This window comes from Populus alba, chromosome 2 (assembly GCF_005239225.2).
Source record: "Populus alba chromosome 2, ASM523922v2, whole genome shotgun sequence".
NCBI lineage: Eukaryota > Viridiplantae > Streptophyta > Magnoliopsida > Malpighiales > Salicaceae > Populus > Populus alba.
Genome location: NC_133285.1, coordinates 1,650,812 through 1,664,151, shown reverse-complemented (window position 1 = coordinate 1,664,151; position 13,340 = coordinate 1,650,812). Strand labels below are relative to the sequence as shown.

Below are 13,340 nucleotides of genomic sequence, written 5' to 3'. Positions count from 1 at the left end.
GAAAACAATAGTTAAATCTTTCATGGGTTTTGACCGAGTTAAGAATTAAAAAAATTAATCACTGTTGAATTTTTTATTTCTGCCTGACTAGTGATGTGAGTCGGAGGATCTGTCAATGACCAAGAGGGAAATAAAAAATGATTAATTCAGATCCTAATCCGAAGCAAAAACAGTGGAATATTCATGTCCGAATACCTGTTTGAGAAGACGGATACACCTGCGAGAACCGCGTTTAATCACAGATAAGCTAATTTTTATGCTTCAAAGCCCGTGAGAAAAAATCCGGGAGTATTTTCGAAGAAATGGCGTGTTGCCTCTGGGTTAGAATTGCAAGCACGCCTTTTCTCCCCATGGTGCACAAAGTTTCTCTAGGTAGCTTAAAGTATTGCAATAGACTTAACTGTTCACATGAAACGTGGGAAGCAAGCATTCAAGTCAAATTATTTTCTATAACTTGCAGTGTATGATCACAACAGCGAGCTAGGGTCAGTGCCCCATAGTAATCTTGTGAGCTACTAGTAGTTCTATAGCTTCATTTGTCTTAATTTGTCTCTTTGCGAAGAACGTGATGTTCCAACTAATACTGGGAGAATACAGTGACGATGCACATGGGATATATCAAGCATTAGGGCTAATTAGGCAGACAAAAATATCACACACGGCCTTGAATACTGAAGGTAGTGAAGTAGTTATGCTTGTAAGGCAAAGGATGGAGCTAGAGATTTAATTATCATTAAGAACACCAACCATCAAATTAATATTTTAAAATTCACCAGCAGATATATGGAAATTTACGTGATTAATTAGTGGGGAAAGCAGACACGTTACCAGTTCCATAAATTATAAAGTGATTAATTAATCAATTCTCTAATAGCATGTATATGGAGACATGTCTGCAGTATTTTAGTGATTAGGTTTTGATTAACGAATAAGATTTTAAAAAAAAAAATTGTTGTACTTGCAAGATTATCATCTCAGTTAGTTATTTTGGTGGGAAATTAATTATTTTTGTTTATTTAATAATAATTGTGCCGTATTAATGGATCAGATACAGAGTGATTTGGTTCTCTTGAGTTGGAGACGACAAGGGAACACCACGTTTTCTATTTATTTTTTTCTTATTAAGCGAATGGTTGGCCAAATCTATATCTGACTTCTAACAACTCTCACGAAGATGCTTTTTTTCTTATTATTCTCTGCCATTTTTATTTTCTGTTTGATTCTCATAACATACAAAGATACAGACATCTCGTAACAATAGTGTACTAATGTGCTCCTATTTAAATTTAAGATTATCATATTAAAATTTGTTTTTCTCTTCTGTCTAAATAAAATTCTAAGATATGCATGAAAAAACTTACAAAGATTTTTTATCAAATCATGGGAGGATTGAGTTATCTTGAATATAATATTTTTATCGGAAGTCCAAGCAACTTTAAATATACTCAAAAACTATCTTTCCTTTTTTAATTAGATCTTTATAGTTAAATTTTTTTATTCAATAAAATTGCTATTGTTATCATCTCCAATTATCATGTTTGTTGCATGTACTTATGCAGACAGAAAAAATTGATAAAACGTTTCCTGTCGTAAAAAATCAGATTGTGTGTGTGTGTTGAGCGAGGCATTGAACTGTGGATTGAGATCATTTAGCCAAGGATTCTGACGAGCCCTGAAGCCAAGTGGTGAGAGGCAACGCTGCCCAGGGTTGAAGTGACTGCTAGCTAGGTTGCTTTCCGCATTGCAAGAGGAAACGGGGGCGCGTTGTTCATGATGTCCAGGGAAGTGGATAGCCGGAGACATGGACATAGAAAGATGCGTTTTACTACAGCCTACAAGGATTTCTGTTCTTTCTCCTTGTTTTACATGATGTCTCTTTGGCTCATACGCCTTACCTTTTGCTTCCTTTGGAATCTGTACCCCACTGGTCTATGCTTTGATGCATATATAAAACAACCCAAATGTCCACACCTCTGGAGAATATCGGCTTAATATATGATAGGAAATGCCCACTAGACCGAGTTTTTTGTTTACTTGTATGCAGTTCTGCAGTAAGGTCATCAACCTCAAGAAGTAATGAGAGGCAAGTCTGTATTGCAGGAGTGTGTGGATCGATACGTAGGAAGTGTTTCATTGGCTTGTATGAAACTCATTTATTTTGTCCAACAAATCAACAAGAAATTGCTTTACCAGTTCAATTTAAGAACCTTTTCATCCTGCAGGCGTATTTTTATGGAAGTTGAACCATGCACTTAAGAACCTTTTCACCCTGTTGTATCCATGAAACTAACCGATCCAAACGAGCTAGATTGCAGTCCGTTTCACTGGTGATTAAAGGTAAAAGAGGCCCACGTAATTCAAAGGGACCCATGTAAGCCTAACGATCAGAGTTTCTTAAGCCAGGGAACTGCAGACCTGCTCTGAGACTGAAGGGTGCAAAACGGAAAATGCCGATAGGAGAATAGGGATCGGTTGGACTAGTGGTTGGAATACAGGTGAAAGATGTGGAAACCAACAGCAGGCGACTACAAATCATGAGGTTAAAAGCTCGGCCGTAAAAAACGTGGGAAGAGCTAGTAGAAAGGTTGGCAAGTACATGATCATTAATAAGTTAGGAAAGGTATAAAAGAGACGATTCAAAGAAAGCCAAGGCATTTACAACAACAAAACCCCCTTCTCCTTAGATAAGTAACAGTAGACTAGTAACTTCATAGGCTGGTATTGATTTTTTGTCAATTAAATATGGTAATTGCTAGCAGCTAAGGTGGAGGGAGGGGAGAGGGAAAAGACGCTGTAAATTTGAATCCTAAAGAGGACCATGTAGAAGAAGAGCGGTTGTCCTCGTCAAATTGTGCCCGTAAGTATACTATTAGCACATCAAACATTTATTATTCCACTTTTAATCTCTAAAGTAAGAATCCACCGAGGGCTCTCACGTTTGCTCAATTTTCGCTGTTAGATTAAACCTTTTCTTGAATGGTCTCGGTCCAAGGGGATCGATGGTTCCCATCATTTTAGCACCGAGGCCACCTTCTATTCTCTTTTGCCAACGTAATCTTTGCACATTCCAAGGAAGAAGACGAAAGGAAATGAAACGATACGAGGGAACAATGGCTCCAAAGATGGGATCGATCGATCACTCGTTGCAGACAAACATGTTTTCTCTGCAAGAATAGCCAAATAGCAAGCCGTCCAAGGTCCAACAACATAACATGTGTTGTATCCACCTTATCCTCCCAATTCTAAACAGTGGGTTACAGGCTCATAGCACTCATCAAATGGCCCTAAACGACATGGCGAACCTTCTATATATACTTGACCCAGTCACAAAATGGTCAACCATCAAGACAGGATTAGTTCTCCAAAAGGCACCCTCGCTTGTGTGAAAAAAACAGTACTTGACACAAAAAAGTGAAGTAAATAAACAAAGCCAGACCCACCATAGCACACTCTTTTTGCCTCCTTATTACCTGTCTCGGATCCCCCTCCATTGCACAAAACTCTCTCATTGTCTCAAGCCCTCCCTCCCTCCCTCCCTCCCTCTCTCTCTCCCATGACATAATTAGCAGAGAACTCTATCCGCTACTCTTCTCCTTTTATTTTCTTCTTTGCTTGTGATGGCTGCACTTACTTTCTTACAAGAACACAAAGAGACTCGTCAAAAACAACCATCCAGGCGCAAGCGAAAGCTGCAAAAGGAAAAGGAAAAGCAACCATCTTCATGGGACCAATTCAAGAACCTACTGACCTGCAAACAGATCGAGGGGTCGAGAGTACACGACCCATCAAAGAACCCCATTGGATACTCAAAACTAGGATCTTCTTGCAGCTCAATATGTAGTTTCAAAGACGTTGTTCATGGCAACACAAGGGTTGTTCACAGAGCTGATAACTCACCTGAAAGTAGCACACTGGGTCAAGAAACTGGGCTACTAAGTCGGAAAGGTGCTAGTACTGGGTCATCATCAACTCGGTCACTGACGAGCTCAGGGAGATCCAACAGTGGTGTAACGTACTCATCGTCGTCTAGAGGCATGCAATTTAGGAAGCTTTCAGGCTGTTATGAATGCCACATGATCGTTGACCCTAGCAGGTACACTGAACTAGCTTTCATTTTCCTCTTAATTTCTCATTCTCTCTTCGATAACAAAAACAAAGAACATAGACTACTTTTATTTATTAATTTGGGCTAAAAACTCAGATACCCATCTGCAAGAACTACAATAAGCGCTTGCACTCAGTGTGAAGAGGTCTTTCCGAAGATTGAAAGCTTGGAGCTTCATCAAAAAGTTCGCCATGCCGGTAATCTTACATTTTTGCTGAATTAAAAGGATTTCATCCTTGATTGATTACTTATTTTTCCAAAATTCTACTTTCTTATAGTTTGCCCATTAAAAATAAAGTCCCAACACATTCAACCAACGAGCTGTTCTTTTTTTTTTTTTAGACTAATAAATTAAAGTCGAATATTTTGTTTGTTTGTTGTTATGAGCTTAATTTTAATTAAATTTCTCCTATTCATTTTCTTTTCAGTCCAGATTTTCTTTTACCAGCCATTATCCAAGAGTAATGTTATTTGTTTCCAATAATATCAATTATTCGATTGCTTTTGTATTTATATGATATTCACTTTATTTTTAGGATAAATAATTCTTGATGTATAACATTATAGTTTTTCCAAGTAATAACACGTCACTCTGATGGAACAACACACCCTCTGTTATTAGCTTTTTCTGTTCAGTTAATGAGTTAAGCCTAGAGTTTGACATTTAAGCTCAAGCCATTCTTTTTATGATAGCTGTCTCCATGCTTTATTTCTCACCAAATTCGCACAGACAAAACCAGTAAATCTCTTTATCTTTCATAAATGTGACTTAAGAACAACTTCAGCCTTCTCTCCGGGGACATCTTCTCTGCCAGTCATATAAGATGACCTCTTTACCTTGTAAGTCATGAGAAATGAGGGTTCGCCTACTGACCACCAGTTAATCTAACTCGCGGAAAATTTTATAATATATATAAAATACTTAGTGTTATTTTATTTATTATTTTTATATGAAAAAAAAAATCATCATTCGCCATAAAAATATATCCAGTTGGGATCTCACTCCTTTTGTATTAAATAAAAAAATGAACCGAACGGATCTGGTCTTATAACCATGCTATTTTTAGCGCGGGATCGACAGTTGTCCTTTGACGACCAAAATTTAATGGCCTGGTTGCCTTATGTGGTATTTTGTCATAAGAACTCACTGTCACGCCCTGTCACGTTAAATCTGCACGGATTCTGACCCTGCTCACATCTACTTGAAGTAAACATTGCATAAATCATCGAATTTTTATGATTTATCAACTTTTAATACAAAGTTTTTTGCCATATCTGCAGTATCGGAGCTGGGACCAGAAGATTCTGGCCGAAATATCGTGGAGATCATCTTCAAATCAAGCTGGCTCAAGAAAGACAACCCAGTCTGCAAGATCGAACGGATATTAAAAGTCCACAACACACAACGAACAATCCAACGGTTCGAGGACTGCAGGGACGCAGTGAAGACACGTGCACTCAACAGCACTAAAAAAAACCCCAGGTGCGCGGCGGACGGCAACGAGCTGTTAAGATTTCACTGTACAACCTTAACTTGTTCTCTCGGCTCACTCGGCTCATCCAGCTTGTGCGGCTCGATCCCCGTTTGTGGCGTCTGCACCATAATAAGGCACGGGTTTCAAGGCGTAGAATGCAAAGGTGTAAGCACCACGGCTAGCAGCGGTAGGGCCCATGACTCGTTACTGGGCTGTACGGATGGACGTAGGGCAATGTTGGTGTGTCGTGTGATTGCTGGTAGAGTGAAGCGCGTGGCGGAGGATGCGCTGCCGCCCGAGGAGGATGGTGCGTCTGCTGGCTCATATGATTCCGTTGCCGGTAGTGCTGGGATCTACTCGAGTCTCGAGGAATTATCAGTTTTTAATCCAAGGGCTATACTGCCTTGTTTTGTTGTCATTTACAAGGCTCTTGAGTCTTAGATTATTTTTCATATTGTTAGTTTTGCGGTTTTTACCATAGATTACTTTGTATTAGTATGTTCAAAAACCTATTATACCTTGATCAGTGGTTAGCGTAACTGTGCTAACCGCCGCAGGTGTTTGTGTACATAATAAATCTTGCTCTCAAGACATGATCGGATTGGAGAGATTTAGTATTTAATCAGTGTATCGGAGTAGGGGGAAAAAAACAGTGAAGATAAAGAAAATATATTTAACAAGGACGCTGAAATCATTGTTTGCTCTCTTCTCACGAAGACACCATTCAATCGAGAGAAGCACCAGCAACATGTTATAAGTGGGAGGTGGAAAGGAGTCATTGAAGCGTCGCCTTCGAATGGACACCTTTCACTGTCTAAATAGCTACCCTAGGCCTCTTTATTTGCAGGTGGGTCTCCTCTCCTGAGAATTTTTCCATACACAGCCAGACATTTACAGGGTTGGTACAGTGACTTGTCATGGGAAACAAAATTAAAGTCTTGAAGGGCAATTATTTAATTGGGTGTGAATTATTTCAGAATAGATGGATTAGTGTTATCTTTTCTTCCTTGATATCTCATTTAATTGACATATTCCAACTTGGGTTTTCCAAGAGATTGGACCCAAATTATGAAGGACCACGTGAAATTATCTTGAAATAATTTTGATGAGATGAAAAGTGGTGGGGGAGGAGGGTGTTCTTTGACCTTGACCAATCAACAACAGCGAAAGACAGTAACACATACACATAATTGCTTCCGCATGCTTGAGCACATGCACATTCATTTTTTCTCATTGTTTGAGGTGTTTGGATTTTGCATGCAGTGATTAGAACATGGGAATAAGGTCATGGCATAGGGTATTTAAATCAAATGGGAGTTTCCTAGAATTATATTCAATGTAATCCCCAGTGAGATCACTGAAAATTTAGCACATAAATCTATTGTATGATAACCCAACTGACAAGGGGCCGTGTGTGTGCTGTGTGTTGTGTCTATATCTATATCCTTGACTAATGTGAAACTTCCTGCACTCGACAGACCAACTAATTTTACTTATTTTAGCTAATAACTGGGATCCTTGACTTATGTGAAACTTCGACAGACCAACTAATTTTGCTTGTATTATTAGCTCATAACTGGGATCCTTGACTTATGTGAAACTTCCTGCACTCGACAGACCACCTAATTTTGCTTGTATTAGCTCATAACTGGGATCCGAGGGTTGTAAGGAGCACGAGCTGACAGGTTGATGATTGGCTGTTGATCTTGGATCAAGGCTTGGCCTTGCACGTTACTGGAGAGAACCTTTGGTGTTAGTAAGCCAAGTAAATCCTCTCCCTGCCCTAGTTGTAGGTCTTCATTGTGTTTATTATTTGATTGTTAATTGGTAGATTAATATGAAGTGTTTTTCAGGTTTGACATTTGCATGGTTTAAAAACTTAAAATTAAATTGGATGTGAGAGCGTGCATCTCGCCATTGATGATCGATGCACTCATGCCGAGTTCTAAATTAATTAGCTGTGCCCAGTTGAATTGTTCCGAGTCTGTCTGTTTTCCGTTTTGTTATAAGGTGTTTGAAATGGTGGAGGTTGTTGAAAAAGAAAAGAAAAGTGGAGGTTGTAAAAAAGAAAGTTATCTTTGAACTATTAAATTGAAAAACCGCGTGATTAATAGTGAATCAAGTTATAAAAGACATTAATATAATCACACTCAGTTCAAAGTTAATCTTTGATTTGATCAAATTCGATTCTAATTAACCGGTTTATTTATCTTAGATAATTTCTTGAAAAAAGAAAAAAAAAACACTGGTTTAATGAACCTGGTAATCCACGGGCCGGCTCTTTTAAATTATCTTAAGAGCAACACATTAGATGTGGTTCGTCTACTCAATAAGTGATTAAATAAAAGACGAAGTGTACAAATTGGTGTAAAAATATTATTATCCTTGAAAAAAACAATTAGATACGATAGATTACTGGGTAGATTTTTGTTAGTTTGGTTGCACAGAGAGGCGGAGCAACGGGTGATGCAAATGCCACGAATTGAGTTAGATGCATGGTGGCTGTCTCATGGTCAATAACAAGGGTAAAACAGGGTAGAAAATGTCCAAATACATGCAGACAAAACTAAACATGAAAGAATAGCGAGCAGAATGCTGATATTATCAAGAAATTCTTAATTACTGGGAGAGCTCTGATTAGAAAACACGTAAAGTAACATCTCATTCATTAAAAAAAATCAAATTTATTCTATTTATCAAAAAATCTATAACTAGAGTTTAATTTGGCTTGAGTTTTATGTTAAATTAAAAAAAAAATTGTTTTGATAAAATCTGGTTGCATCAAATAGATTAACTCATAATCTAATAGAATTCAATTTAGATACTGTGAAATAAATATTAAGTATTTAGATAAATAAAAAATGAAACAATGTGTGTGTTTTTTTAAAAAAATACTAACCTTAATTGCCATTTGTGCTTGTAATGATTCGACTTGTAATGATTAAATGATGTAATGATTCAAATTCTTTTTCAGATCAGTTTTCGAATTGCATGAGATAACTATAAAATGGACATCAAGTTTCTAGTAGATTTTCCCTTGACAAAAGTGCTGTCGTATTTTCATAAAGGACTTTAAAGCAAAGGGGAAGGGCCACCATGCATATACTTGCCTTGATAAACTGGTAATGTGCTTGATACGTGTCTTCCTGTTCTCCTACAGCCTCGTTAAAGGCATACATATCAGAATCCATCTTTTATAGCATGCTTTCGCCTTTGAACGTGTTACTGTTTGTTTTTTTTTTCTTTCTATTTTTATTTTATTTTACTTTTTTATATGTTAATATACAAAATTTAAAAATAAAAATAATTTTAATACACTTGAAAAACACCATGAAAAAAAATCACTACATTCCTAAAAATTTATTTTCACATCAGTTCGTCCAGTTTATTTTTATTTTAAAAAAATTAATTTTTTTCACTTCAAATTAATTTTTATATATATTTTTTATTATTTTAATATATTTATATTAAAAATAATTTTTTAAAAAATAACCACTACTATAACTTTAAATATTTCCAATCACAACCGAACCGGTGTATCCGAGGTTTTCTGTATTTATATTATGGGCTTTCAGCCTCGTTTTGAAATTTGAAAGCCGAAAAGCATAATGCCTTATAAGAGGCCCATCTTTCCAACACAGTGCGTTGCTTGTCCGCGCTTCGTAGAGTTCAGTTATTGACCGTTGACTTGCTACTGTCTCTCGGTGATTTTCACTATTTCATTTGGCTGTAACTTTTTAGCAAGATTATTAAACATAGCTCGGTAAAAAACGTAGATCAAGAGGTAATCGAGTTAATTTGGATAAATTCAAAAGATGATATCACTTTAAGTTTTTCTTTTTAATTAAAATAATATAATTTCAATTATTTTAAAATCAAATTGAGTTTTGATTAGATCATCCAAATTTAATCAAGTTAACTTATATTAATTTTTTTGAAATTTAATCCAAGATAAATTCAGGGTTGATCTGTAACATTAAAGAGTTTAATAACATTAATTTTATTGAAATGTCCCCACCATCTGACCTCATAATTGTCCCGCTTCCACAGATCATAGAAAAAAGTGCAAGACACAATTATAGCTGTCCTGCAAAACCATGAGCTAAAGCCCTAGTCCCACCTCATAATCTCATCATGCATGCTCTGCTTCTTCCAATTTTAATTTTTTTTTTTCAAAATCGAGCCTCTGGTTCCTTATGCCTTTCATTTCTTCTGGCCACTTTTGTCATTGGCCTCTTGATAGATGCATGAACTAATCAAGCCAAGCTTTGGATTTTATGTTGCATGGACCACAGGAGTAATGAACTTCAAATATGAATTAAATTGCTTGGTGTAAAATCGGTCGATCACAGGTTCAGATTTTGCTTATTCCCAATCAGCAGTGAATGATCGATAGCTAGCTTCTTAATCACTAGGGCCTTCATTGGATGAACAGTTAAATTTTGGCATTTCTCAAGTCAAGGGTCAGCTTTGGCTGCACATTAATTATGACGTTAATCACCATTAATTTGATCGTTAATCCATCATCAAATGCAATTCTATATGATCGTCTGTTATCAAATTTTAACACCATAAAAAAAAAAAAAAAACAATCAATCTCATTGAATTTTATTTTCCAAGATCATTTTCCATTTACCACATATCTACTTGCTAGATTTTTTTATATAAATTAATTACATATTTATATTTATATATTAACTCAATAAATGAACATTTTTTAACAGTAATTTTGTAAATACATGACAAGATTAGCATCAATCTTCGGGAAAAAAATAATATTAGCCCTCTTGTTTATAAATGTCAAGCATTGAAATACTTTTGGTAATATAGTTTAACCTGCTTTTCAAACTATTTTTATTTGAAATATCATTAAATTGATATTTTTAAGTGTTTTTTAATGATTTTGATAAATTAATCTAAAAAGTAAAATAAAAGTCTAAAAAATATTAAAAAAAAAACATATTACATTATATTACCAAACACACACTTGCATCACAGGTAATGGGTATAACAATCATGTTCATGAGATATCTTTGTGAAAGAACGCTTGACCGTTACATCATCCATATATGTCGAATGCTCTTGTTCTTTTATTTTAAACGCCTGGGTTCTTAATGCACGTAGCTTCCTTTTTTTTCTTTTTCTCTAAATCTGTCTTATTATGCTTGTATATAACGCCACCTAGTTAAAAGCATAAAATCACACCTGGTTAACAACCAGAAATTCGTTAAAAATCAATCGAATTAATGAGAGAATAATTCTATTAGTAAATTACAGTGATAATTACTAATAGCTAATATTCTGTATGTAATTTAGTTGGTATATACTAATAAAATACTGTGGTTGGTATATACCAACAAAATTGTAAACATAATATTCATAATTAAAAAAAAATGGTTTGTTAACGTTAAAGTTTTTACAAATGATTTTACCGACGGAATCATCAAATGATTTAAACCAGGATCTTTGTATAGTGACGTGATCAATTCACCATTAGAATTGCTGATAAAATCACCGACAGAACCGACAATTATGTTTGTCAATAAAACTGTGAAATCTTATAGTATTTAAAGGCATGAATTTCATGCTTTTAATGGGGTGCCCCTAATAATCTTTTTCACTGTTTTTTTTTTTTTTATAAAAATATCCCAAAAGCTAAAAAACAAATATTAAATTTTGTTTTTCAAATGGGTATGAGAATTTGGTGATATCATTTTGTTAAAATAAAAATAGTACATAAATAGAAAATGTACCTCAAAAAATCTCATTATGGAGTTTTTGTATATGACTAATTTGTTCGTATAGAATACATTTTCCTAGAAACTCTAATTTATTTATAAGTGGATTTGATTGATTGAAAATTATGGTAAGTTATTTCATAAAATATATGTATATATATTTTGTAGGATTAATATACTACATTTTATGGGATTTTCTTCCTTGAATCAAAACTCACACATCTAATCATACTCGTGGCGCCGGGTCCACCTGGTTTGTGATCATCACTAAAAGTCAGGCAAGTGCCTTCGAAGTTTTCTTAAACTGCTTTAATTAGTTGAAGATATATAATCAAGAGAGCAAACCCTAATAAACAATAACAACTTTGTCAAGACAAGTAAAGCCCATACAAATGATTTGGGCACATGTTCTTAGAGTCTAATTCCCAGATAGAATAAACCCAGCCTTCGAAACCCTTACCTCCTCTTATATCCTTACAGCCAAACGACATACATGATCTGATTACACTTCCCGGAGGGTATCTGGCAAGCCAAGAGAAAGAGAATTAATACCATGCACAAGCCTCAACGAGATAGCTTTGTTATTCAAGTATACAAGAGGATGTTGCACTTATTGCGAAGCCCTTGATAACCAAGTTCCTCCAGCTTGTAAGTTAAGTTTCTGATCTGCCATGAAGTTCTTCAATCGCTTCCGCAAAATTCTCAAGCGACTACTCGTGTTTTCGGGTTCAACGACGTCGAACATGGCTTCGAAGCAAAGAAGTTGTGAGAGATTTGATCCACCGAGGACTTCATGCAGCTCTTATTACTCGTCTCGCTCACATTATAGTGAGGCTATTGCTGATTGCATTGAGTTCTTCAACAAGTCATCTCAGGAAGGGGTTTTAGATGGTCGGAAATCGGATGTTTGGGTTTGATATATAATAATTTTTCAGGATATTAAATATTTGTTCATGATTTTATTTTATTTTTTGTTTGATAATAGTCATCTTTGATATACATATATATAATACACATGATGGATACAAGAAAAAGAGTTGGTCCCTCTTGTTCTTGCTGGGTTTTTTAAGCACATCTCTTCCTTGTTCCTTGTGGGCAAGGTTTTGATGTAGTGCTGTGTTGTAAATCAATAACTTTGAGTTTGTAGGAAGAATTTCTTCCTTTTTCATTTTTTTTTTCGTTTTCATCTCTTTACCCATATGGACTGCCGTTGATGCAGGGGATAGTGACCCAGTCTGCAAAACTTGATATCTAGCAAAGCCCTAGAAATCTTGTACTAATGCAAGGCCTCTATTGTGGATCCAGCCTCAGTAATGTGTAGTCCAATGTCTCTAGGCTTAGAAGCAAAGACCCTGAAATGCGTCAGCTCAACAACTGTCAGCAAACGAGACAAATATTGCCTATGACTTTGTCTACAAGCAAAGTTATCAAACCCGATATAAGTTAAATCTCGGGTAGCCAAGTTAATATTTTTAAAAAAAATTAAATAAATAGATAAAAAAAATTTTATATATATAAAAAAATTATCAAGTTAATTAAGATTTTTTATCAGGTTTTACCACAACAACCCATATTATAATTAATTTAAATATTTTTTTAATTCAAGTCTAAATCCTAGATCACTATGGTTCTAATTCAACCTATCAAGTCATTCTAGACCTTATAATAATATTTGCAAGTTATTCTTTCTTTATTTATTTTTAGCTCTTTTAATTCAAATCATATTACATTCTTTTCAAATTTTCATTTTTGATTAATTAGGTCAATTGGGTCATAGTCTCTTAAAAAATAAAATTGAAGGTAGCTCTTGATCTTGCACAATCATTCCACAATCTCTCCAATAGCTAATGTGAAGGAGATTTAGTTTCTCGTTATGTGATACCATACCATGATTTACTAGTTCAACTAGCCAGCAAGCACCCACTTCTGAATTTTTTTTCCCTGCTACCAATACAACACTATAAATTTGTTTCTACCTTCCCATTTTGCCATGTAAAATCAAGTTCCATTTGAGTTAATACT

At 35.3% G+C, this 13,340-nt stretch overlaps 1 protein-coding gene across 1 annotated transcript; it reads left to right on the top strand.

The window, feature by feature from the left end:
* Positions 1-3,503: 3,503 nt before the first annotated feature.
* On the top strand, positions 3,504-6,202 carry LOC118052709 (uncharacterized). Its single transcript, XM_035063725.2, has 3 exons — positions 3,504-4,093; positions 4,202-4,302; positions 5,387-6,202. Exons 1-3 carry the CDS (start codon positions 3,618-3,620, stop codon positions 6,019-6,021), a joined length of 1,212 nt encoding a protein of 403 aa, XP_034919616.1. The 5' UTR covers positions 3,504-3,617; the 3' UTR covers positions 6,022-6,202.
* The last annotated feature ends 7,138 nt before the right edge of the window (positions 6,203-13,340 follow it).

Coding starts and splice junctions, on each gene's coding strand:
- LOC118052709 (XM_035063725.2), top strand. CDS start 3,618: ATGGCTGCACTTACTTTCTTACAAGAACACAAAGAGACTCGTCAAAAA. Junction 4,094..4,201: donor ATGATCGTTGACCCTAGCAG/GTACACTGAACT, acceptor CTAAAAACTCAG/ATACCCATCTGCAAGAACTA. Junction 4,303..5,386: donor TCAAAAAGTTCGCCATGCCG/GTAATCTTACAT, acceptor CCATATCTGCAG/TATCGGAGCTGGGACCAGAA.